This window comes from Schistocerca piceifrons, chromosome 10 (genome assembly GCF_021461385.2).
Source record: "Schistocerca piceifrons isolate TAMUIC-IGC-003096 chromosome 10, iqSchPice1.1, whole genome shotgun sequence".
Lineage (NCBI taxonomy): Eukaryota > Metazoa > Arthropoda > Insecta > Orthoptera > Acrididae > Schistocerca > Schistocerca piceifrons.
In genome coordinates, this window is record NC_060147.1 from 48,385,241 (window position 1) to 48,412,380 (window position 27,140).

At 42.9% G+C, this 27,140-nt stretch overlaps 1 protein-coding gene across 2 annotated transcripts in view; it reads right to left on the reverse strand.

The window, feature by feature from the left end:
* Window positions 1-23,195, reverse strand: part of LOC124718642 (collagen alpha-1(I) chain-like) — a 268,769-nt gene extending 245,574 nt beyond the window's left edge. For both annotated transcript variants that reach the window (XM_047244268.1, XM_047244267.1), the window contains exon 1: window positions 23,067-23,195. In XM_047244268.1, coding sequence (XP_047100224.1) covers window positions 23,067-23,136 — 70 coding nt within the window. In that variant the 5' untranslated portion in view covers window positions 23,137-23,195. The remainder of the gene's footprint in view (window positions 1-23,066) is intronic.
* Between the last annotated feature and the right edge of the window lie 3,945 nt (window positions 23,196-27,140).

Below are 27,140 nucleotides of genomic sequence, written 5' to 3' on the forward strand. Positions count from 1 at the left end.
GCGCCCCACAAACCAAACATCATCATCATCATCATCATCATCACTGACTCGACACTTCCCTGTTGGCACTACACATGATTTTCTCGAGGCATTCCCCAAATCTCAAACCCCTCCAAAAAAAATGGTTCAAATGACTCTGAGCACTATGGGACTTTACATCTTAGGTCATCAGTCCCCTAGAACGTAGAACTACTTAAACCTAACTAGCCTAAGGACATCACACACATCCATGCCCGAGGCAGGATTCGAACCTGCGGCCGTAGCAGCCCCGCGGTTCCGGACTGCAGCGCCTAGAACCACACGGCCACCGCGGCCGGCTCCAAACCCCTCCATCGGGTTGACACAGGATGTCACGCGGTTCCAGACTGTAGCGCCTACAACCGCTCGGCCACGCAGGCCGGCTTTATTTTATTTTATGTTTTTTCACATCAGCCTGATTACTTTACTTTATTGTCGCACCTCGTATGTGACGCCACCGCTAAGTTTCATGAACCCCAGTTAATTTGTGCGAGGCGACAATTAAAGCTTTACGACTGGCCCTCCTGAGACAGGTCGCGAACGACGGTTTCGCGAAGTCCAGTTTCTAGGAGAGCACGTGGCGCGGTCGACCTCGGCGGCTTATCGGAACATGCGTGGGTCGTGACCCCCGAAAACAGCCGTGGGCCAGTAAACAGCGCCGCTCTGACGTTTAATACGAGCGCGTGTATCACTTTCTACACTCGGATCAAAGTAGAGACCGGGTGAATTTTTCACTCTGCAGCGGAGTGTGCGCTGCGCTGATACGTAGCTGCCTGGCGGATTAAAGCTGTGTGCCGGATCGAGACTGCCGACCGTGGTGGCCGAGCTTTTCTAGGCGCTACAGTCTGGAACTGCGCGACCGCTACGGTCGCAGGTTCGAATCCTGCCTCGGGCATGGATGTGCGTGACGTCCGTAGGTTAGTTAGGTTTAAGTAATTCTAAGTTCTAAAGGACTGATGACCTCAGAAGTTAGGTCCCATAGTGCTCAGAGCCATTTGAACCATTTTTGAACCGGATCGAGACTCGAACTCGGGACGTTTGCCTTACGCGGCAAATGCTTCACTGGCTGAGCTACCCACGCAAAACTCAGTACACAGCTTAATTTCCGCCAGTACCTCGTCTCCTATGTTCCTAATTTCACAGAAGTGCTCCTGCGATACTTGCAAAACTAGCACTTCTGGAAGAAAGGATACTGCGGACACGTGGGCTGGCCACTGCCTGAGCGAGGTTTCCAGAATGAAATTTTCACTCTCCAGCGGCGTGTGCACTCAGCCCATATGAAACTTCCTGGCAGACAACACTGTGTGCTGGACTCAGACTGGACGAGGCTGTTTGAAAAGTCCGTGCAAAGTCCGAGAGATGGCACCACCGGCGCTTATCGAGGTCATGTTTAGTTAGTAGCATCTTTGGAAAGAACACACACCAAGTTTCAGCCATGTTGGTCTATTTCTTTGTGTGGCATTCGTCTGCATCAAGGAATTCGAGTGACTGTAAAAAAATGGACGAAAAACTATTTCGTGTGGTGATTAAACATTACTTTATCAAAGGCAAAACGCCCCAGGAGACTAAAGAGAAGCTTGCTAAACATTACAGAGACTCTGTACCTTCCATTAGAACAGTTTATAAGTGGTTTCAAAATTTTCGGAGTGGCCATATGGGCACAAGTGATGCTGAACGGCCGGCCGGAGTGGCCGAGCGGTTCTAGGCGCTATAGTCTGGAACCACGCGACCGCTACGGTTCGAGTCCTGCCTCGGGCATGGATGTATGTCGTGTCCTTAGGTTAGTTAGGTTTAAGTTGTTCTAAGGTCTAGGGGAGTGATGACCTCAGAAGTTAAGTCCCATAGTGCTCAGAGCCATTTGAACCATATTTTTGATGCTGAACTTTCTGGACGCCCTATGGAGGTTACGACTTCAGAAATCATTGATGAAATCCATGATATGGTGACGGATGTCAGAAGAGTTAAGGTACGTGAGATTGCTAGTGCTGTGGATATCTGGAATGAACGGTTACATAATATTTTGCACAAACATTTGGAAATGAGAAGCCTATCTGCAAGATGGGTTCCGCGACTGTTCACGCCTGACCAAAAACGGAATCGTATGAAGTGTTGCAAGAGGGGGTTTGCAGCTGTTCAGGACTTTAAGCGTCGTCTCGTCACTGTGGATGAAACATGTATACATTACTATACTCGTGAGACCAAACAACAATCTAAACAATGGGTTACCAAGGGAGAATTATCACCAGGAAAAGACGAAGACATTCCTTCGGCCGGAAAGTTTATGGCGACTGTCTTTTGGGATTCACATGGGAAAATCCTCATCGACTATCTGGAAAATATTAAAACTATTACAGGTGCATATTATTCATCGTTATTGGACTGTTTGAAAACCGACTTGCAGGAAAAACGCCGTCGACTGGACCGCAAAAAAGTCCTTTTCCATCACGTCAATGCACCAGCATACACCTCAGCAGTTGTGGTCGCAAAATTAATAGAAATAGGATTCCAACTCGTTTCACATCCACCTATTCTCCAGACTTGGCTCTCTCAGACTTCTACTCGTTCCCCAATTTGAAGAAATAGCTGGCGGGACAAAGATTTTATTCAAACGAGGAGGTGATTGCAGCAACTAATAGCTATTTAGCAGACTTGGACAATTCCTATTATTCGGAAGGGATCAACAAATTAGAACAGCGTTGGACGAAGTGTATAAGTCTAAAACGAGTCTTCGTCGAAAAATAAAAAATGTTTACTTCAAACACGTAAGTAGTTTTTATTTTTGCACGGACTTTACAAACGGTCCTCGTATACATAAATGATTTGGTGGACTGTGTGGGCAGCAATCTGCGGTTGTTTGGTGATGATGCTGTAGTGCACTGTAAGGTGTCGAAGTTGAGTGACTGTAGGAGGATACAACATGGCTTAGCCAAAGTCTGGCTTACCCTGTACTGGCGGGCCAACTGTCTGGTACATTTTCCTCCACGTCTGGTCGCCGAACATATCGGGTAAGTCCTTCATGATTTCCTACTTCCTGAAACGACCCTTAGATCAACGGCGATATATTGTTGCAAGGACTGAATGCTGTATTGTTCAATGAATTCGAAAGCAAAGTTCTATGTACTGACCTGGCAGAAAATCCTTAGAAATTTTGGTCCTATGTCAAAGCGGTAGGTGGATCAAAACAAAATGTCCAGATACTCTGTGACCAAAATGGTACTGAAACAGAGGATGACAGACTAACGGCCGAAATACTAAATGTCTTTTTCCAAAGCTGTTTCTCAGAGGAAGACACTGTAGTTCCTTCTCTAGATTGTCGCACAGATGACAAAATGGTAGATATCGAAATAGACGACAGAGGGATAGAGAAACAATTAAAATCGCTCCAAAGGCCGCTGGACCTGATGGGATACCAGTTAGGTTTTACACAGAGTACGCGAAGGAACTTGCCCCCCTTCTTGCAGCGGTGTACCGTAGGTCTCTAGAAGAACGTAGCGTTGCAAAGGATTGGAGACGGGCACAGGTCATCCCCGTTTTTAAGAAGGGACGTCGAACAGATGCGCAGAACTATAGACCTATATCTCTAACGTCGATCAGTTGTAGAATTTTGTTCGAGTATAATGACTTTCCTCGAGACTAGAAATCTACTCTGTAGGAATCAGCATGGGTTTCGAAAAATACTTTCGTGTGAAACTCAGCTCGCGCTATCCGTCCACAAGACTCAGAGGGCCATAGACACGGATTCCCAGGTAGATGCCGTGTTTCTTGACTTCCGCAAGGCGTTCGATACAGTTCCCCACAGTCGTTTAATGAACATTACCAATTACTATTGCAGGAGAGAGCGCTAGGGCATGACATATGAAGAACAGTACCACCCTCTTGGAGGAAACCACGCATACTGGTAACTGTGACTGCATGCTACAGCGCGTATTAGACCGCAGTCTCTGTAACAAAGGATGTTTGAACAAAAGGTCTCTAGCATGGAAACCGTACATTTGCGGTGATAAGTTCATTAGCCCTTTTTTGTTCCGTATCCTCTCATCGATCCATGCCTAAAGTCACGGTGGAAAAAAAAACAAAAAAAAATCACCGCCGGCCGGGGTGGCAGAGCGGTTCTAGGCGCTACAGTCTGGAACAGCGCGACCGCTACGGTTGCAGGTTCGAATCCTGCCTCGGGCATGGATGTGTGTGATGTCCTTAGGTTAGTTAGGTTTAAGTAGTTCTATGCTCTAGGGGACTGATGACCTCAGAAGTTAAGTCCCATAGTGCTCAGAGCCATTTGAACCATTTTTTGAAAAAAAAAATCACCCTATATATCCGTTCTCAGCATTTTCAGGAAAAGGACAAAAACCGAACATCAGTCTGTTTTAGGAAAATGCATTCGTACGAAAGCAACCTTTTTACACCACATTCTTTTTATTTATTCGATACTTAAAAACAATGTTAACGAGGCTAAATGTACTCTATGAATCAATCAAATATACCGCGTGATCAAGAAGTCAGTATAAATTTGAAAACTTAATAAACCACGGAATAATGTAGATAGAGAGGTAAAAATTGACACACACGCTTGGAAAGACGAGGTGTTATTGGAACAAAAAAAAAACAAAGTTCACAAAACGTCCGACAGATGCGCGTCGTTTGGTGATGATTGTGTGCTCAGCCGCCACTTTCGTCATGCTTGGCCTCCCAGGTCCCCAGACCTCAGTCCGTGCGATTATTGGCTTTGGGGTTACCTGAAGTTGCAAGTGCATCGTGATCGACCGACATCTCTAGGGATGCTGAAAGACTCACCATAACTCCGGACATGCTTTACAGTGCTGTTCACAACATTATTCCTCGACTACAGCTATTGTTGAGGAATGGTGGTGGACATATTGAGCATTTCCTGTAAAGAACATCATCTTTGCTTTGTCTTACTTTGTTACGCTAATTATTGCTATTCTGATCAGATGAAGCGCCATCTGTCGGACATTTTTTGAACTTTTGTATTTTTTGGTTCCAATAAAATCCCATGTCATTCCAAGCATGTGTGTCAATTTTGACGTCTCTATTTACATTATTCCGTGATTTATTCAGTCTTCAAATTTATACTGACTTTTTGATCACCCGGTACATTGAAAAACCATAAAATCGTCTGAATATGCGTTTCTGTCACTGCGTTATACACCATTTAAATCAGCTCTTACATGGCAGAAATTAAGAACAAGAAAAACAGTATTCTGATAATGTTTTTATGCCAGCCAATATGGCGGCGCCGGCTTCAAAGCAACATCAAGCCAGTCTGTCACCCGTAGAGTAGAAAAATCTCTGTGGTGAGCATTCAGAAGGGCAGAATTGATTTTATGTTGTCAACATACATTGCCGCTGTGGCCACATGATCTCGGGATGCGTAGATTTGCCTGTAATGCAACATATAAATTTTCAGTGTACTCATTTCGCTGGTGCAGTCGGATTGCTTTCATGGGTGCTGTGGATTTGCTATAGACGTTCCGTAGACACCACAGCACTTTGCATTTGATACCTAGACTAAACTGGGCCCTTATCTTAGGTGAGCAAAATGAACTGGCATCACGTCAAGGCACTGTCACGTCAGCGTATATTCACGTCGTTCTTCATGTCACGTCACGTCACGTCAGTTCACTTAGCCCAGTACTGAACAGCGAAGTTGAGTTTATGAGTCACCAACTGTGATACAAAACGTCAGATTATAGTATCGGAATTGAGGAACTAACAACGACGAAGTTTATTAATGAACAAAGCAAACTTCATAACGTATGTTTTAATCAGTTTCATTTGATAAAGTGCTGAGAAGCGAAACAACATTTGAAAACATCGACATTTACATGCTAGGGGAAATATGTACATATAAACACGTCAAACAATATCTATAAAGGAATAAATGGAGGCCGTTTACCCTAGGCATTATTTTTTTCTTATGTAATTAATAGCCGCGCGGGATTAGCAGAGCAGTCTATCGCGCTGCAGTCATAAAATTTTGTCAGCATGACCAGGAAGGATTCAGGATTCACACTCATAGCAGTGGAAGTTCAAAAACATTAACAAATAATTTTTTTTACGTTTTAACTTACATTATTTTTTTCACTTGCTATAGGCTGCGTTTGTTGCTACAGATACACGTTTCTTCATAAGTAAGAGAGATTCTTCGATGAATTTTGCACAGCATACAGACCATACTTACAGGTGTATGAAACTCTAGAAATTATTTAATTTATGAAAAAATGGATGTGCTGTTAGATTTTAAGCTTCGTGTTTAGAAAAAACTCAAATTTTATAGTTAATTATCTCAATTATTACCACAGTTTTCAATAGATTTGGAAAATTCTAGAGTTTCATACAACTGTAAGTATGGTTTGTATGCTGTGCAAAATTCATCGAAGAATCTCCCTTACTTATGAAGAAAAGTGTACCTATAGCAACAAATGCAGCCAATGGTAAGTGAAAAAATGTTAACTTTTAAATGTAAAAAAATTATTTTCTTACATTTTTGAACTTCCACTGCTATGATTGTAAATCCTGAATGCTTTCTGGCCGTTTTGACAAAGTTTTATGAATTTATTCGTAAAAGTATAGACAGTGTAAATTAAAATGTCCTCTGGTGCCTCTCCTGCTCCAAGTCGGCCCGTTTGACGTCCTACCCTCCCTTACGTAGTGTGTGAGCTTAGGGACTGATGACCTTAGCAGTTATGTCCCATAAGATTTCACACACTTTTCTGTAATTAATAATGTCATAAATAACTGTATTTTTGTCCTTCATTACAGTTAACTGTTTCAATTAAATTATTATGTAATGGAAATTGCTCCGTCAACTTACGTTCTTATTTATGTACGTTGTGGCGTCAGCTCTGTTCCATTACTTTTTTGCTTTCAGATATCTGACCTCTCTTATTTAAGAATACGCAGGGGGAAAAATATCCAACTTGTCATGGAACATTTGCAATTTGCCACGAATACAAAGCATGATAATAAAATAATAATAAAATAAAGATTACGAAGAAATAAAAGCACAGCATCCACTACTATAACACGACTTGGCATTGTGAAAACTGTGTAACTTAGTAGATGAGATACCACCAAAACTTTGTTGCCGAGAAACCTTTACGTGCCTTGAGGTGGTGGGGCGTTCCGTTGACTAGCTGTGTGAATGCTGCCATTTGAAATGCGTTGTGGGATGTTGTAACACGACGTGATGGTCAGTGTGAGTTGGTGTTAAGCAAACAGCGTCGCCCCAAGATCACGTGACACTTCCACAACATGCGCAGAGATATTTCTACTCAACAGTGTCCTCTGTTGTTATAGCTGCAGCTCACCTCTGGGTCTGCTAATATCTCCGATTTTCTAGAACATTCTGGATGATAATACATAAAGCTCACCACTGGCAAGACGCAGTCAATATCTTCACTGCGCGATAACAACGAAGTCACTGACGACAGTTCCACTAAAACAGAGATATTAAACACGGTTTTCCGAAACTGCTTCACCAAAGAAGACGAAGTAAATATTCCTGAATACCAATCAAGAACAACTGCCAAGATGAGAAACATAGAAATCCTCGGTGAAACAAAGGAGCTTAAATCACTTAATAAATGCAAGGCCTCCGGTCCAGATTGTATACCAGTCAGGTTCCTCTCAGAGTATGCTGATAAAATAGCTCCATATTTAGCAATTATATAAAGCCATTCGCTCACAAAAAGATCCGTACCTAAAGACTGGAAAATTGCTCGAGTCACACCAGTACCTGAGTTACAGGCCCATATCACTAACGTTGATTTGCAGTAGGGTTTTGGAACATGTACTGTATTCGAACATTATGAAGTACCTCGAAGAAAACGATTTATTGACACGTAGTCAGCACGGATTCAGAAAATATCGTTCTTGCGAAACACATCTCTTTATACTCATGAAGTAATAAGTGGTATCGACAGAGGATGTCAAATTGATTCAATATTTTTGGATTTCCAGAAGGCTTTCGACACCGTTCCTCACAAGCGTCTTCTAACCAAACTGTGTGCCTACGGAGTATCGCCTCAGTTGTGCGACTGTATTCGTTATTTCCTGTCAGAAAGGTCACAGTTCGTAGCAATAGACGGAAAGTCATCGAGTAAAACAGAAGTAATATCCGACGATCCCCAAGGAAGTGTTATAGGCCCTCTATTGTTCCTGATCTATATTAACGACATAGGAGACAATCTGAGTAGCCGTCTTGGATTGTTTGCAGATGATGCTGTCATTTGCCATCTTGTAAAGTCATCAGATGACCAAAACGAATTGTAAAATCATTTAGATAAGATATCTGTATGGTGCGAAAAGTGGCAATTGACCCTGAATAAAGAGAAGTGTAAAGTTATTCACATCAGTACTAATAGCAATCCGGTAAATTTCTATTACGCGGTATGTCATACAAATCTGAAGGCTGTAGATTCAACTAAATACTTAGGGATTACAATTACAAATACACTAAATTGGAACGATCACATAGACAATGTTGTGGGTAGAGCCAACCAAAGACTGCGATTCATTGGAAGAACACTTAGAAGGTGCAACAGGTCCAGTAAAGAGACTGCTTACACCACGCTTGTCCGCCATATTCTGGAGTACTGCTGTGCGGTGTGGGATCCGCATCAGGTGGGACTGACGTATGGCCTCGAAAAAGTACAAAGAAGGGCAGCTCGTTTTGTATTATCGCGAAGTAGGGGAAATAGTGTCATAGACATGATAAGTGAATTGGAGTGGCAATCATCAAAACAATGGCGCTTTCCTTTGCGACTGGATCTTGTCATGAAATTTCAATCACCAGTTTTGTACTACAATTGCGAAAACATTCTGTTGGCACCCACCTAAATAGGGAGAAATGATCATCACGATAAAATAAGAGAAATCAGGGATCGCACAGAAAAATTTTAGTGCTCGTTTTCCCCGCGCGCCGTTCGAGTGTGGAACGGTAGAGAGCTTGAAGGTAGTTCATGGAACCCTCTGCCAGGCATTTAATTGTGAATAGGAGAGTAATCACGTAGATTTAGATGTAGAACCTCCTCATAGAAGGCAGCCGGGTGTGATTTTCGCCAATTCTCAACTCCGGTGTGGGGCTCGTTGTCCGTGCCGAAATGCTGTCCTCATAGCCAACGAACAAAGAGGTGAAAATTGGAGGGGGCCGAGTCTAGGATGTGTAGTGACTAGTCAAACACTTCCCATCAGAAACGCTGCTGGATCATCTTCATTACGGCTTCAGTGGGCGTCCGAACATTGTCGCGGGGAAGGACAATGCGTGATGACAACGTTGCTCATTGATTATTCTGAACTGCCCTTCGTAGACGATTTTCTCAAATCACCCGATCCACTCGCTGAACTCGTATTGGTTGACGCTCGTTCCCTGCCCCGACCGCCTTCATCGCGAACTTCTGTGCGTCCTGCTTCGTAAGACGAAGGGGTTTGACACGACTGTTCGACTCGTCCTCATACATAATTTTAATCTACTATATTTGTTTCACCACTGGACATATTATTCAATCTGTATGACATTTAAGAGGTAATATAATTATAAAACCCCCGTTTATTAGCGTAAAGTTTTAGTGAATTTTGTGTTATTTGACTACTTACTATTTTTAATTAAATTTAATTATTACAACACCGATATTTATAACTATCGACAAGTAAATGAAGAAACACAGAGTTTTCCTGAAAATGTATGCCTGTCGTGATTTGCGAAATCCCTTGTACACGTAATCTGGTAAGGTACCCGGAGCTATTTTACACTTCGACGCTTCGAGCCGCAGGGACAGACGCAGGTCCCATTTGGCAGTTAGTCTGCTCGGTGGTGAGACGTTGCTAATGTAGTCGCATGGTATTATGTTTTGGGGTAACTCAAAAATGGTTCAAATGGCTCTGAGCACTATGGGACTTAACTTGTGAGGTCATCAGTCCCCTAGAACTTAGAACTAATTAAACCTAACTAACCTAAGGACATCACACACATCCATGCCCGAGGCAGGATTCGAACCTGCGACCGTAGCGGTCTCGCGGTTCCAGACTGTAGCGCCTAGAACCGCTCGGCCACTCCGGCCGGCTTTGGGGTAATTCTTCACATTCTAAAAGGTTATTTTTGGCACAGAAACTGGCAGTGCCGTAATTTCGCTAACGTCTTTTCGACCCCTGTTCACTGGTCTGGGTATTTTGACATTGGCCTCTCAAAATATATTCTTTTTAACAATATCAGCTTATTCCCAAGAATAAACCACTTTCACTCAGTTAATATTCGGCAGAAATCCAACCTGCGTTTGGATCGGTCTTCCTTAACACTTCTGCAGAAAGGTGTGCAGTATACTGCTGCATCCATTTTCAATAAGCTACCACAAGAATTCAAAAATCTTAGCATTAATGTACGCGCTTTCAAATCGAAACTCAAGAGTTTCCTCATGGATCGTCGCCTTCTATTCTGTGAGGAATTCGCCGACCGCTGTGGCCGAGCAGTTCTAGGCGCTTCAGCCTGGAACCGCGCTGCTGCTACGGTCGCAGGTTCGAATCATGTCTCGGGCATGGATGTGTGTGATGTCCTTAGGTTAGTTAGGTTTAAGTAGTTCTATGTCTAGGGGACTGATGACCTCAGATGTTAAGTCCCATAGTGCTTAGAGTCATTTGAACCATTTTGTGAGGAGTTCCTCGAAAAATTAAGCTGATTCTTACGTTATATTGTTGATTGCTTTTGCTTATACACATGGCTTGACCTTTTTTGGGGTTCATTAACATCTTATTTTTATCTGTTATTACTTTTATGTTGTAATTTCATGTACTGACGCGTTCCATGACCTTGGAGATGTGCTCCTCAATTTGGTCCTACGGAACTCTGACGTATGAATAAAATAAAATAAATAACGAATAGTATAGCTGCAATTTTTTTTAGTATGACATAATTTACACTTTTAGTACAAAAATGAAGGTTTGAGCGGGAGTCGAACGGTCGCCTCATATACGTCCATCTTACGGAGCTCGACCCCTAACCATTTGACCACCATGAAGCCCTACGACCTCTGATGCAGAGATACATCAGTTATACAACAGATGCTTAAAACTTCCCTTACGACTTTCTCGGAATTGCCAAAGTAGTGCACCTTACTGCTTGCACACTACGTTGTTTTAATGGCCTACTAAAGGTGTGCACAGTTTTAAGTACATTCGTGATGCCAACGTCGTGGCTGCTCGTTGTTAGTGTTGCCAGCTCCAATTTGTAGATTTTGGGACTTAGACAATGGCGGTTTTAAAAATCTGTCGGACAAGCACTTAAAAACAGGGACAACAAAATAAGACAAAAATGATGTAAATCTTCAGTAATTAAATCGATACGTTGTTTCGTCGGTAATATCTAAACAATGTGAAGTTGATCAGTGAAGCATTTCGTGAAGAAGCCCAATCCATGGCGACAATTTGTAGTTGGTGCAACTATTTCAAAGACATTGGATGTTTTTAATGATGAACTGCGTGAATTCCCGAGAATTACTCTTACTTGCTTGAAGAAGATCGAGAGACATCGTACGAATTTATTCGGGCGACATTGCGCGTTGGCATGAGTCAAATAACTTCAACAGTAAGACGGCGAGAAAGTTTAGTTGTCGATACTTTCGACATAAACTGCCGCCAGATCAATAACAGCAACAATTTAACTCGTACAGAAAACTATGAAAAATTGTAACGTGGTACTTCAAATTTGCTTTGAAATATTGTTCCTCCTTATGAATCTCGATTTCACTGTTATGGTTCTGTGAAGAAAAGTCAGTAGAGTCAAAGGGTCTTTCGAGCAGAATAAGCCTACAAAAGTCCGACGAACTGGTAATGCTGCAAGGAAGACGGTTGCTACTTTTTTTTTCTTTCCAGAAACGGAACAAAATTCCGATGTAGCATTAGAAGACCGACACACCGTTATTTCCGATTGCTACTGAGATTCTCTTCACCGCAAATTTTTGGAAAAGTTCATAAAAAATTCCATCACGACAACGCGTGATCGAATACAGTAAAAATAGGTATTGAGTATAAGGAATGATTTTATTTAATGGAAAGGTACATCGATTTTAGAAGGATGTTTTGAAAAATGGCAGTACGTTGTACTGGAGGTTGAAAGTGACATCCGGTGTTGTCCCATGAAGCGTTAATAGTACCGCCATTGTTTTCAGTTCATGTAAACTACGAGGGGCGTTTGAAAAGTCCGTGCAAAGTCCGAGAGATGGCACCACCAGCGCGTAACGAGGTCATGTTTAGTTAGTAGCATCTTTGGAAAGAACGTATTTCTTTGTGTTTGGCATTCGTGTGAATCAAGGAAGTCGAGTAATTGTCAAAAAATGGACGATAAAGAATTTCGTGTGGTGATTAAACATTACTTTATGAAAGGCAAAACAGTTCAGGAGACCAAAGAGAAGCTTGATAAACATTATGGTGACTCTGCACCTTCGAATAGAACCGTTTATGATTGGTTTCAAATTTTTTGGAGTGGCCATATGGGCACAAGTGATGCTGAACGTTCTGTGGAGGTTATGACTCCAGAAATCATAGATAAAACCCGTGATATGGTGATGGATAACAGAAAAGGTGCGTGAGATTGCTAGTGCTATTGGCATCTCGAATGAACGGGTACTTAATATTTTGCACAAACATTTGGACATGAGAAAGCTATCGGCAAGATGGGTTCCGCGATTGCTCACGCTTGACCAAAAACGAAATCGTGTGAAGTGTTGCAAGGATGGTTTGCAGCTGTTCAGGACTTTAAGCGTCGTTTCGTCACTGTGGATGAAACATGGATACATTACTATACTCCTGAGACCAAACAATAATCTAAACAATGGGTTACCAAGGGAGAGTCTGCACCAAAAAAGGCGAAGACCATTCCTTCGGCCGGAAAGGCTATGGCGACTGTCTTTCGGGATTCGCAAGGGATAATCCTCATCGACTACCTGGAAAAGGGTAAAACTATTACACATGCAAGAAAAAGGCCGGCGATTGGACCGCAAAAACTCCTTTTCCATCACGACAAGGCACCAGCACACACCTCAGTGATTGCGGTCGCAAAATTGTTGGAAATAGGATTCCAACTCGTTTCACATCCCCCCTATTCTCCATACTTGGCTCCCTCGGACTGCTATTTGTTCCCCAGTTTTAAGAAATGGCTGGCGGGACAAAGATTTTATTCAAACGAGTAGGTCATTGCAGCAACTAATAGCTATCTTGCAGACTTGGACAATTTCTATTATTCGGAATGGATCAACAAATTATAACAGCGTTGGACGAAGTGTATAAGTCTAAAAGGAGACTACATCGAAAAATAAAAAAGGTTTACCCCAAACCCGTAAGTAGTTTTTGTTTTTGCACGGACTTTTCAAACGCCCCTCGTATTTGTGATACAGGATCAACAGCACTGTGAGATTGTCCGCTGACGACGTAGTTGCCTAGAAGAAAGTAAAGATGTTGGACGATCGTAGAGAAGTGCGGAAAGACCTGGACATACATTTGCACATGGTGCAACGAATGTCTGCTCTCTTTAAATGTGGGTGAAGGTAAGACAGTACCTAATAGCATCAGGTTACTGCATTACTGGTGAACGTGTTGAACACGTCACATCGTATCAATAATTAGGAGTGACAGTAAGAAACGGAGAAAGAAAACTGGCGTTCTACGGATCGGAGCGTGGAATGTCAGATCCCTTAATCGGGCAGGTAGGTTAGAAAATTTAAAAAGGGAAATGGATAGGTTGAAGTTAGATATAGTGGGAATTAGTGAAGTTCGGTGGCAGGAGGAACAAGACTTCTGGTCAGGTGACTACAGGGTTATAAACACAAAATCAAATAGGGGTAATGCAGGAGTAGGTTTAATAATGAATAGGAAAATAGGAATGCGGGTAAGCTACTACAAACAGCATAGTGAACGCATTATTGTGGCCAAGATAGATACGAAGCCCACGCCTACTACAGTAGTACAAGTTTATATGCCAACTAGCTCTGCAGATGACGAAGAAATTGAAGAAATGTATGATGAAATAAAAGAAATTATTCAGATTGTGAAGGGAGACGAAAATTTAATAGTCATGGGTGACTGGAATTCGAGTGTAGGAAAAGGGAGAGAAGGAAACGTAGTAGGTGAATATGGATTGGGGGACAGAAATGAAAGAGGAAGCCGCCTGGTCGAATTTTGCACAGAGCACAACATAATCATAACTAATACTTGGTTTAAGAATCATGAAAGAAGGTTGTATACATGGAAGAACCCTGGAGATACTAAAAGGTATCAGATAGATTATATAATGGTAAGACAGAGATTTAGGAACCAGGTTTTAAATTGTAAGACATTTCCAGGGGCAGATGTGGACTCTGACCACAATCTATTGGTTATGACCTGTAGATTAAAACTGAAGAAACTGCAAAAAGGTGGGAATTTAAGGAGATGGGACCTGGATAAACTAAAAGAACCAGAGGTTGTACAGAGATTCAGGGAGAGCATAAGGGAGCAATTGACAGGAATGGGGGAAATAAATACAGTAGAAGAAGAATGGGTAGCTTTGAGGGATGAAGTAGTGAAGGCAGCAGAGGATCAAGTAGGTAAAAAGACTAGGGCTAGTAGAAATCCTTGGGTAACAGAAGAAATATTGAATTTAATTGATGAAAGGAGAAAATATAAAAATGCAGTAAGTGAAACAGGCAAAAAGGAATACAAACGTCTCAAAAATGAGATCGACAGGAAGTGCAAAATGGCTAAGCAGGGATGGCTAGAGGACAAATGTAAGGATGTAGAGGCCTATCTCACTAGGGGTAAGATAGATACCGCCTACAGGAAAATTAAAGAGGCCTTTGGAGATAAGAGAACGACTTGTATGAATATCAAGAGCTCAGATGGAAACCCAGTTCTAAGCAAAGAAGGGAAAGCAGAAAGGTGGAAGGAGTATATAGAGGGTCTATACAAGGGCGATGTACTTGAGGACAATATTATGGAAATGGAAGAGGATGTAGATGAAGATGAAATGGGAGATATGATACTGCGTGAAGAGTTTGACAGAGCACTGAAAGACCTGAGTCGAAACAAGGCCCCCGGAGTAGACAATATTCCATTGGAACTACTGACGGCCGTGGGAGAGCCAGTCCTGACAAAACTCTACAATCTGGTGAGCAAGATGTATGAAACAGGCGAAATACCCTCAGACTTCAAGAAGAATAATTCCAATCCCAAAGAAAGCAGGTGTTGACAGATGTGAAAATTACCGAACTATCAGCTTAATAAGTCACAGCTGCAAAATACTAACACGAATTCTTTACAGACGAATGGAAAAACTAGTAGAAGCCAACCTCGGGGAAGATCAGTTTGGATTCCGTAGAAACACTGGAACACGTGAGGCAATACTGACCTTACGACTTATCTTAGAAGAAAGATTAAGGAAAGGCAAACCTACGTTTCTAGCATTTGTAGACTTAGAGAAAGCTTTTGACAATGTTGACTGGAATACTCTCTTTCAAATTCTAAAGGTGGCAGGGGTAAAATACAGGGAGCGAAAGGCTATTTACAATTTGTACAGAAACCAGATGGCAGTTATAAGAGTCGAGGGACATGAAATGGAAGCAGTGGTTGGGAAGGGAGTAAGACAGGGTTGTAGCCTCTCCCCGATGTTGTTCAATCTGTATATTGAGCAAGCAGTAAAGGAAACAAAAGAAAAATTCGGAGTAGGTATTAAAATTCATGGAGAAGAAATAAAAACTTTGAGGTTCGCCGATGACATTGTAATTCTGTCAGAGACAGCAAAGGACTTGGAAGAGCAGTTGAATGGAATGGACAGTGTCTTGAAAGGAGGATATAAGATGAACATCAACAAAAGCAAAACAAGGATAATGGAATGTAGTCTAATTAAGTCGGGTGATGCTGAGGGAATTAGATTAGGAAATGAGGCACTTAAAGTAGTAAAGGAGTTTTGCTATTTGGGGAGCAAAATAACTGATGATGGTCGAAGTAGAGAGGATATAAAATGTAGGCTGGCAATGGCAAGGAAAGCGTTTCTGAAGAAGAGAAATTTGTTAACATCGAGTATAGATTTAAGTGTCAGGAAGTCATTTCTGAAAGTATTCGTATGGAGTGTAGCCATGTATGGAAGTGAAACATGGACGATAAATAGTTTGGACAAGAAGAGAATAGAAGCTTTCGAAATGTGGTGCTACAGAAGAATGCTGAAGATTAGATGGGTAGATCACATAACTAATGAGGAAGTATTGAATAGGATTGGGGAGAAGAGAAGTTTGTGGCACAACTTGACCAGAAGAAGGGATCGGTTGGTAGGACATGTTCTGAGGCATCAAGGGATCACCAATTTAGTATTGGAGGGCAGCGTGGAGGGTAAAAATCGTAGAGGGAGACCAAGAGATGAATACACTAAGCAGATTCAGAAGGATGTAGGTTGCAGTAGGTACTGGGAGATGAAAAAGCTTGCACAGGATAGAGTAGCATGGAGAGCTGCATCAAACCAGTCTCAGGACTGAAGACCACAACAACAACAAGTAAGAAACGATGCGAAATAGGACGCTCATGTAAAATCATTATTGGGGAAGGTGAATGGAAGACTTGGATTTGCATCTGTAAAGGAAATCGCGTACAAGACAGTACTCCGACCAATTCTAGAGTATTGTTTCGGTGTTTGGAGTCTTTATGAGGTAGGAGCGACACCAAACATCGAAAGAATTCAAACAACCGCTCCGAAGCTCGTACAGGTCGCCATAGGCCATAGGAAAATGTAACAGAATACTCGGTCAAAGACACGTAGTTGTTCTTGCGCTAGGGAGTTTGGTAAATTTAGAGAACCGGTAATGGAAAAGTATTGTGGGGCCAATATGCTGCCGGCCGTTGTGGCCGAGCGGTTCTAGGCGCTACAGTCTGGAACCGCACCACCGCTACGGTCGCAGGTTCGAATCCTGCCCCGGGCATGGATGTGCGTGATGTCCTTAGGTTAGTTAGGTTTAAGTGGTTCTAAGTTCTAGGGGACTGATGACCTCAGAAGTTAAGTCCCATAGTGCTCAGACCCATTTTGAAGCCAATATGCTTGTGTATGGGACTCACGAGAATAAGATGACAGAGATTAGGGTGAGTGGAATACGACAGAAATTCGGTAATGCTGGAGCGATGCACAGTGGCTTTCGTAGTATGTATGTAGAAGTACACGTGAAAAAAGGCTTTCAGGAAAAATGTTCAGCAGAAATGAGAACGTCATCGTCGAGAGAGAGCTGTATTTCAGAGGGATCGATAATTCCAACTGTTGAAGTGGTTACAAAAATGGTCCAGTTTCCTGGGAAAGGCGTTTCTCCGAGAAAAAAACTATTGAATATAAACTAAATTAACTGCAGCCATCACTTTTGAAACAATAAATTCATTGAGATGTTTAAAAATGTTTTGAAAAAAAAATCGAGCAAATGTGTGAAATCTTCTGTCTGAAAGTAAGAAATAAAGCAGATAGAGTAATATTTGACGTACTTGATTTGATGCACATGACTTGGAACCTCTTTCAAAGACGCGCCAAATGATTCGCAAATATATTGTATCTCTTACTTTCGGACAAATCGTTACACAAGACATTTGACCGATTTTGCAATATTTCTTGTTTTTTTTTTAATTTCAGCTTTTGTTCAGAAAGCTTTGCTTTCCTAGAGTCTTCTGAATTTAGTACTTGATTCGAAGGAAACCACTTTGACAGCCAAATACCAAAGGATTGTAAATTTTTTAAGCAGAGAATAGCTAGACGTTGCAAAGATAAAGTTTCTGACACTTCGTGTACCTTCCTAGCGTCTGCTCTTTTCGAAATAACCAACATGTGGTACTTAATTGGAAGGCATCGATTTTAAAAATCAAATATCAGATCAGTGCAACTTTTTGCACGCAAAATAGCTGCGCCTTGAAGAGATGAACTTTTTGACGTCTCATTTGCCTTCCTAATGTTATGCAACTGAAATGTTCTAAATGAAGGAGTTGATTCGATGGAAGGCTTTTTGACAGTTAAATATAACACGAAGATGGCTTTTCATACGCAAAATAGCCAAGTCGTGAAGAGATGAACATTTTGTCACTCGATTTAGTTAGCTATCAGCAGTTGTTCCATAAAATACTTCAAATTTCGCTCAAATCACTAATGAAATTTTTTATTAATTACCTCACGCTGATCAATGTGATACTCCATTTGTTCATTTCCCACAGTTTTGTTCGGCTGTCAAAATTTGGATAGTAATTTTCCCTCAAATCGTTAGTTCATTTTTTGCTATTTACAGTAATTTCTTTCGAGGAATTCAGTTTTTTCAGAAGTAGACCTCGCGCTGGTCAATTTGATGCGGCATCTTACCATTTCCCACTGTTCGTTTGGTTATGAAAATTGGGACAAAAATTTTCACTCATATAAGTAATTATTTTTTTCCTAAATAACCCTAATTACTTTCATGCAACTAAATATTCTTTTCAAAGGCGGATCTGGCTCCGGCCAGTTTGATACCACATTTGTCAATTTTCCACTGTTCGTATGAGTATGCAAATTGGGAACGTAATTTCCGCTCAAACCTACAACTAATTTTGCCCTAAATAACCATTTGCCGATATCTCGCTCTTCGATTGGTTCTGAAAATTTGGAGAGAAATTTCCCTTAAAACGAGTAAATAATTTTTTGCTAATTATCGTAACTACTTTAAAACAATTAACATTTTTAGTACAAAATTTCACGCCGGTCAGTTTTCACGCTTTTCCTTTGGTTATGAAAATTCGGACAAAAATTTTCGCTAAAATCAGTTAATCCTTTCTAAACCTCCCTAATTACTTCGAAGCATTTTTTTTTCTCTTTTGCAAAACTAAACGTCACGCTGGTCAGTTTGACACGCCATTTGTCCATTTCCCGCTCTTCGTTCCCCTGTCAAAATTCAGGCAAAATTTTTCCCGAAAATCACTGATTAGTTTTATTTTGTCCATGGATCCAGCGATCCCCGCAGGCGTTAATAATAGTTGCTGAATGACGCAACCAGCCACAAATACTTTGTGAAAATTTTATTTTATTGTCATAACCGGTTTCCGACAACCATGCCCATCTTCAGATGGCTCATACTTTTCGTTACATGGATGTTTCGGTTAAGAGCATGTCGTCTGCTTTCACTGCACCAGAATATTTGAGTATCTAGTGCCACTTTATCAGTTGTTTCATTAATAAAAATACGCTAAAGTCCTTGTATTTTCTGTACATTTGATGCACACATAACAACTATTTTGCATCATATATATATATATATATATATATATATATATATATATATATAAAATAGAAGGACTTAAGCGTATTTTTATTAATGAAACCTTGTGCAGTGTGGGGCAGACGACATGCTGTTAACCGAAACATCCATGTAATGAAAAGTATAAGCCATCTGAAGATGGGCATGGTAGTTCGAAACCGGTTATGACAGTAAAATTAAACTTTCAGAAAGTACCTGTGACTGGTTGCGTCATTCACCAACAATTAGTTTTCGCAATTTCAGACAGCTAAATCTTTTTTGCGAAACTAGACTTCATGCTGTTCAATTTGATACCCCATTCGTCCATTTTCCACTCTTTCTATGGTTACGAAAACTGGCAAAAAAATTTTTGCTCAAATTATTAATTTTTCCTTAATAATCTTAATTCTTTCTGGCGTATGAAATATTATTTCGTGCAATTAGGCCTCACCCTTGTCAATTATGTATCCCTTTTGCAAGTTTCCCGTTTTGTTTTGCTATAAAAATTCGGGCAAAAATTTCCCAAAAATCCCTAATTAGTTTTCCTAATTTCTTTGATTACTTTGAGGCAAGGAAATATTTATTTGCATAACTAGACCTAATGCTGGCGAATTTGAAATTACTATTTTACTGCTAAATAACCCTAATTACTTTGAAACAACCAAATACTTTGAAACTTGCTGGCAGATTAAAACAGTGTCCCGGACCGAGAGTCGAACTCCGGACTTTTGCCTTATGCGGGCAAGTGGTCTACCATATGAGGTACCCAAGCATGACGCACGCCCCGTTCTCACAGCTTCACTTCTGCCAGTACCTCGTCTCCTACCTTCCAAATTTTGCAGAAACTCTCCTGCGAACCTTGCAGGACTAGCACTCCTGAAAGAAAGGATATTGCAGAGACATGGCTTAGGCACAGCCTCCGGGATGTTTCGAGAATGGGATTTTCACTCTACAGCGGAGTGTGCGCTGATATGAAACTTCCTGGCAGGTTAAAACTGTGTGCCGGACCGGGACTCGAACTCGGGACCTTTGCCTTTCGCGGGCAAGTGCTCTACCAACTGAGCTATCCAAGCACGACTCACGCCCCGTCCTCACAGCTTTACTTCTGCCAGTACCTCGTCTCCTACCTTCCACACTTTACAGAAGCTCTCCCGTGAACCTTGCAGAACTAGCACTCCTGAAAGAAAGGATATTGCGGAGACATGGCTTAGCCACAGGCTCGGGGATGCTTCCAGGATGGTTCAAAAATGGCTCTGAGCGCTATGGGACTTAACATCTACGGTCATCAGTCCCCTAGAACTTAGAACTACTTAAACCTAACTAACCTAAGATCAGCAGACAACACCCAGCCATCACGAGGCAGAGAAAATCCGTGACCCCGCCGGGAATCGAACCCGGGAACCCGGGCGTGGGATGTTTCCAGGATGAGTTTTCACTCTGCAGAGGAGTGTATGCTGATATGAAACTTCCTGGCAGATTAAAAATCTGTTCCTGAACAAAAGCTGAAACTAAAAAAAAAGAAAAAATATATTGCAAAATCGGTCAAATGTGTGAAATGTTTTGTGTGAAAGTAAGAAATAAAGCAGATAGAGAAACATTTGATGTACTTTATTTGCTGTACGTAACTTGGAGATTGTTTCAATGGCACGCCAAATGATTCTCAAATATATTGTATCTCTTACTTTCGGACAAATTGTTTCACAAGACATTTGACCGTTTTTGCAATATCGCTTTTTTTTCAATTTCAGCTTTTGTTCAGAAAGCTTTGCTTATTTAGAGTTTTGTGAATTCAGTACTTGATTCGAAGGAAACTACTTTGGCAAGCAAATACCACAAGATTGTAAATTTTTAAGCAGAGAATAGCTAGACTTTGCAAAGATGCATCGATTTTAAAAATCAAATATCAGATCAGTGCAACTTTTTGCACGCAAAATAGCTGCGCCTTGAAGAGATGAACTTTTTGACGTCTCATTTGCCTTCCGAATGTCCTATGCTATCGAAATGTTCTAAATGAAGTAGTTACTTCGAAGGAAGGCTTTTTCACTATTAAATATGACACGAAGACACCTTTTTATACGCAAAATAGCCAAGTCGTGAAGATATGGACTTTTTGACGATTTACTTAGCTATCAGCAGTTGTTCCAAAAAAATACTTCAAATTTGGCTCATATCACTAATTAAATTTTTTATTTATTACCTCACGCTAGTCAATTTGAGACTCCATTTGTCCATTTCCTACACTTTTATTCGGCTGTCGAAATTTGTATAGTAATTTTCCCTTAAATCGTTAATTTATTTTTTGCTATTTACAGTAATTTCTTTCGGGGAATTAAGTTTTATCACAAGTAGACCTCGCGCTGGTCAATTTGATGCCGCATCATACGATTTACCACTGTTCGTTTGGTTATGAAAATTGGGACAAAAATTTTCACTCATGTAAGTAATTTTTTTCCTAAATAACCCTAATTACTTCCTTGGAACTAGATATTCCTTTCAAAGGCATATCTCGCTACGCCCAGTTTGATACCGCATTTGTCAATTTCCCACTGTTCGTATGACTACGCAAATTCGGAACGAAATTTCCGCTCAAACCTGTAACTGTTTTCCCTAAATAACAGATTTGTAGATAAAAACTGTGTGCCGGATCGAGACTCGAACTCGGCAACTTCGCACACAATTTTAATCTGGCAGGAACTTTCATAACGGCGCACTTTCCGCGTCAGAGTGAAAATGTCATTCTGGAAACATCCCCCCAGGCTGTGGCTAAGCCATGTTTCCGCAATATCCTTTCTTTCAGGAGTGCTAGTTCTAGAAGGTTCGCAGGAGAGTTTCTGTGAAGTTTTGGAGGTAGGAGACAAGGAACTGGCACAATTGAAGCTGTGAGGACGGGGCGTGAGTCGTGCTTGGGTAGCTCAGATGGTAGAGTACTTGCTCGCGAAAGGCAGCGGTCGCGAGTTCGAGTCTCGGTGCGGCACACAGCCAGGAAATTTCGTATCAGCGCAGACTCCGCTGCAGAGTGATAATCTCATTCTGGAAACATGCCCCAGGCTGTGTATAAGCCATGTCTCCGCAATAGCCTTTCTTTCAGGAGTGCTACTTCCGCAAAAAAAAAAAAAAAAAAAAAAAAAAAAATGCTTCAAATGGCTCTGAGCACTATGGGACTTAACTTCTCAGGTCATCAGTCCCCTAGAACTTAGAACTACTTTAATTTAACTAACCTAAGGACATTACACACATCCATGCCCAAGGCAGGATTCGAACCTGCGACCGTAGCGGTCACGCGGTTCCAGACTGTAGCGCCGAGAAGCGCTCGGCCACGCCGGCCGGCCTAGTTCTGCAAGGGTCGCAGGTGAGCTTCTCTAAAGTTAGGAAGGTAGGAGACAAGGTACTGGTAGAACCGAAGCTGTGAGGACGGGTCATGAGTCGTGCTTGGGTAGCTCAGTTGGTGGAGCCATTGGCCGCGTAAGGCAACGGTCCCGAGTTCGAGTCTCGGTCCGGCACACAGTTTCAATCTGCCAGGAAGTTTCGTATCAGCGCACACTCCGCTGCAGAGTGAAAATCTTATTCTGGAACCAAATTGCAGACACTGGGTCACCTTGCTACCCCATTTGTCGGTTTTCCATTTTTCATTTGGCTGTGAAAATTCGGACGGTAAACCGCTGTGTAATTTAAGGGAGTTGGTTTTCGGTCTGCTCAAACATGTTTGATTTTGTAAAACTTTTACCGCTAGAGACGGGGCCACGTGGCTACACTAGAGGGAGCTGGCGTGGAGTGGCGGGCACGTACCGTACTCGCCGTAGTCGTAATTGTCGTACTCGTCGTCCTCCGGCTGCTGCGCCTGCGGCCGGTCCAGCATGCGGCGGCGCGCGGCCCTGGCCGGGGCGTCTGCGGCGGGCCGCTGCCTCGGCCGGTCCCTGGCGCGCCCCCGGCCTCTGGAGGCGGCGTCGGGCGAGGCGGCGGCGGCCAGCGCCGCCAGCACCAGCAGCGCCAGAAGCAGCAGCGGCGGTGGGGCGCGCATGCTGCCGTCTGGAGGCCTCTGGCCGTCTGGGCGCAGCAGCCGCGGGCCCGCAGCCTCAAGGCGACCGGGAGGCGGGGGCCAGGGAGCAGGGGAGGGGGCAGCCCGGGGGAGGGGAGGGGCCAGGCCGCCGCCTCCTGGACCCTCAGACGACCCCTCCTCCAGCACAGCCGTCTAGGCTTCCAACATGGGTCCAGCCCAGTCTCGACAGTCGACAAGTGTCTCTAGGTACCCTTCACAGAGGAGCTAAACAAATTGGTACACATGTCTAATACTGCGCATCCTCCATAAGGTTTTCCGTCATTTCCCTAAATCGTTAATGATAAATGCCGGGATGGTTCCATTGAAAGGGCACGGCCGACTTCCTTCCCCATCCTTCCCCAATCCGATGACCTCGCTGTCTGGTCTCCTTCCCCAAACAACCCAACAACTCTAATACTGCGAAATTGGACCAACAAATGTTCCATGGGATTCACGTTGGGACATCTGGGCGGCCAAATCTTTCATTCGAAATTTCCACACTGTTCTACATATGAATCCATTCGAAATTTCCACACTGTTCTTCATATAAATCGCAAACAAATGTAACCCACCGAAATGGCTCATTGTCATCCACAAAAATTCCATTTTTGTGCTTGGGATTCATGAAGGGAGTCATGATGGGCGATCTGGGCGGCCAAATCCTTCATTCGAAGTTTTCCAGACCGTTCTGCAAACGAATTGCAAACAACTGTAACCCACTGACATGGGTCATTGTCATCCATAAAAATTCCACCTTTGTGTTGGCGAGCATGAAGTTCTTAAATGCCACAAATGGTCTCCAAATAGGCGAACATATCCATTTCCACTCTATGATCGACACAGTTGGATCAGAGGACACATTCCATTCCATGTAAAAACAGCCCACACCATTATGGAGCCAACTTGCATAGTGTCTTGTTGACAACTGTCTAATATCGGGTAGAGCCCCTGCGAGCGCGCGGAAGCGCCACAACACGACAAGGTATGGACTCGACTAATGTCTGAAGTAGTGCTGGAGGGAACTGACGCCGTGAATCCTGCAGGGCTGTCAATAAATCCGTAAGAGTACGAGGTGGTGGAGACCTCTTCTGAGCAGCACGTTGCCATTACAGATAGGCTCAACAATATCCGTGCCTGCGGAGTTTGGTGGCCAGCGGAAGTGTTTAAACTGAGTGTTCCAGAAGCCACTCTGTAGCAATTCTGGAGGTGTGGAATGCCACATTGTCCTGAAATATGTTGTGAATAGAATTGCACTCAGGAGCTAAAGAAACTCGTACACCCGCCTAATTTCGTGTAGGATCCCCGCGAGCACACAGAATTGCCGCAATACGACGTGGCATGGACTCGATTAATGTTTGAAGTAGTGCTGGAGGGAACTGACACTATGAATCCTGCAGGGGTGTCCGTAAATCCGTAAGAGTACGGGGGGGGGGGGGGGGATGGAGCCCAGGTATGCTCGACAATATTCGTGTCTGAAGATTTTAGAACATATACTTTGGTCGAACCTCTAAGGAAACGGTCTATTGACACACAGTCAACTTGGATTTCGAAAACATCCTTCTTGTGAAACACACCTAGCTCTTTACTCGCATGAAGTGCTGAGTGCTATTGACAAGGGATTTCAGATCGTTTTCGTATTCCTGGATTTCCGGAAGACTTTTGACACTGTACCACACAAGCGGCTCGCAGCGAAATTGCGTGTTTATATCGCCTCAGTTGTGTGACTGGATTTTTGATTTCCTGTCAGGGAGGTCACAGTTCGTAGTAACTGACGGAAAGTCATCGAGTAATGCAGAAGTGATTTCACGCGTTCCAAAGGTAGTGTTATAGGCCCTTTGCTGTTCCTTATCTGTATAAACGATTTGGGGGACAATCTGAGCAGCCGTCTTCGGTGGCTTGCAGATGACGCTGGCGTTTATCGACTAATAAAGTCATCAGAAGATCAAAACAACGATTTAGTAAAGATATCTGAATGGTGGGAAAAGTGGCAGTTGATCCTAAATAACGAAAAGTGTGAGGTCATCCACATAAGTGCTAAAAGGAACTCGTTAAACTTCGGTTACGCGATAAATCAGTCTAATCCAAAAGCCGTATATTCAACTAAATACCTAGGAATTACAATTACGAACAACTTAAATAGGAAAGAACATATAGGAAATGTTGTGCGGATGGCTAAACAAGGGCTGCGTTTTATTGGCTGGACACTCAGAAAATGTAACAAACCTACTAAGGAGACAACCTACACTACGCTTGTGCGTCCTCTTTTAGAATACTGCTGCGCGGTGTGGGATGCCTACCAGATAGGACTGACGGAGTACATCGAAAAAGTTCAAAGAAAGGCAGCACGTTTCGTCTTATCGCGAAATATGGGAGAAAGTGTCACAGAAATGATACAGGATTTGGGCTGGAAATCATTAAAAGAAAGGCGTTTTTCGTTGCGACAGAATCTTCTCACGAAATTCCAATCACCTACTTTCTCCTTCGAATGCGAAAATATTTTGTTGACACCGACCTACATAGGAATAAACGATCAATACGATAAAATAAGGGAAGTCAGAGTTCGGACGGAGAGATTTAAGTGTTCGTTCTTTCCGCGCGCTATATGATGTTTGGAATAATAGAGAATTGTGAAGGTGGTTCGACGAACCCTCCGCCAGGCACTTAAATGTGATTTGCAGAGTATCTATGTAGATGTAGATGTAGTGTTTGGTGGCCAGCGGAAGTCTTTAAACTCAGAAGAGTGTTCCTGGGGCCACTCTGTAGTAATTTCAAGTCCGTCGGAATGCAAAATGAGCATGAGTAGATACAGCTGATCACAGAGGACGCTTACGTATGTATCACCTGTCAGAGTCGTATCTAGATATATTCTGGATCCCGTACCACTTCAACAGCACACGCCCCACACCATTACTGAGCTTCCACCATCTTGAAAATCTCCCTGTTGACACGCAAGGTCCACGGATTCATGAGGTTGTCTCCATACTCGTACACGTCCATCCACTCGTTACAAATCGAAACGAGACCCGTCCGACCAGGCAACAACCTTCCAGTCATCAACAGTCGGGTGTCGGTGTTGACGGGCCCAGGCGAGGCACAGTGCAGTCGTCAAGGGTACACGAATGGGCCTTTGGCTCCAAAAGCCTATATCGATGATGTTTCCTTGAAGTTTCCGCTCTCCGACACGATGGCCCAGCACTGAAATCTGCAGCAATTTGCTGAAGGGTTCCACTTCTGTCACGTTGAACGATTCTCTTCAGTCGTCGTTGGTCCCGTTCTTGCAGGATCTTTTTCTGGCGGCGGCGATGTCGGAGATCTGAAGTTTTACCGGATTCTTGATATTCATGGTACACTTCATCTCTACCCCGGAGATGCTGTGTCCCATCTCTCCTGCGCCGACTATAACAACCCGTTCAAACTCACCTAAATCTTGACAACCTGACGTTGTAGCAGCAGTGACCGATCTAACAAATTAGCCAGACCCTTATTGTCTTATACAGGCGTTGCAGACCGCAGCGCCGTATTCTACATTTATACTCCGCAAGCCACCCAACGGTGTGTGGCGGAGGGCACTTTACGTGCCACTGTCATTACCTCCCTTTCCTGTTCCAGTCGCGTATGGTTCGCGGGAAGAACGACTGCCGGAAAGCCTCCGTGCGCGCTCGAATCTCTCTAATTTCACATTCGTGATCTCCTCGGGAGGTATAAGTATGGGGAAGCAATATATTCGATACCTCATCCAGAAACGCACCCTCTCGGAACCTGGCGAGCAAGCTACACCGCGATGCAGAGCGCCTCTCTTGCACAGTCTGCCACTTGAGTTTACT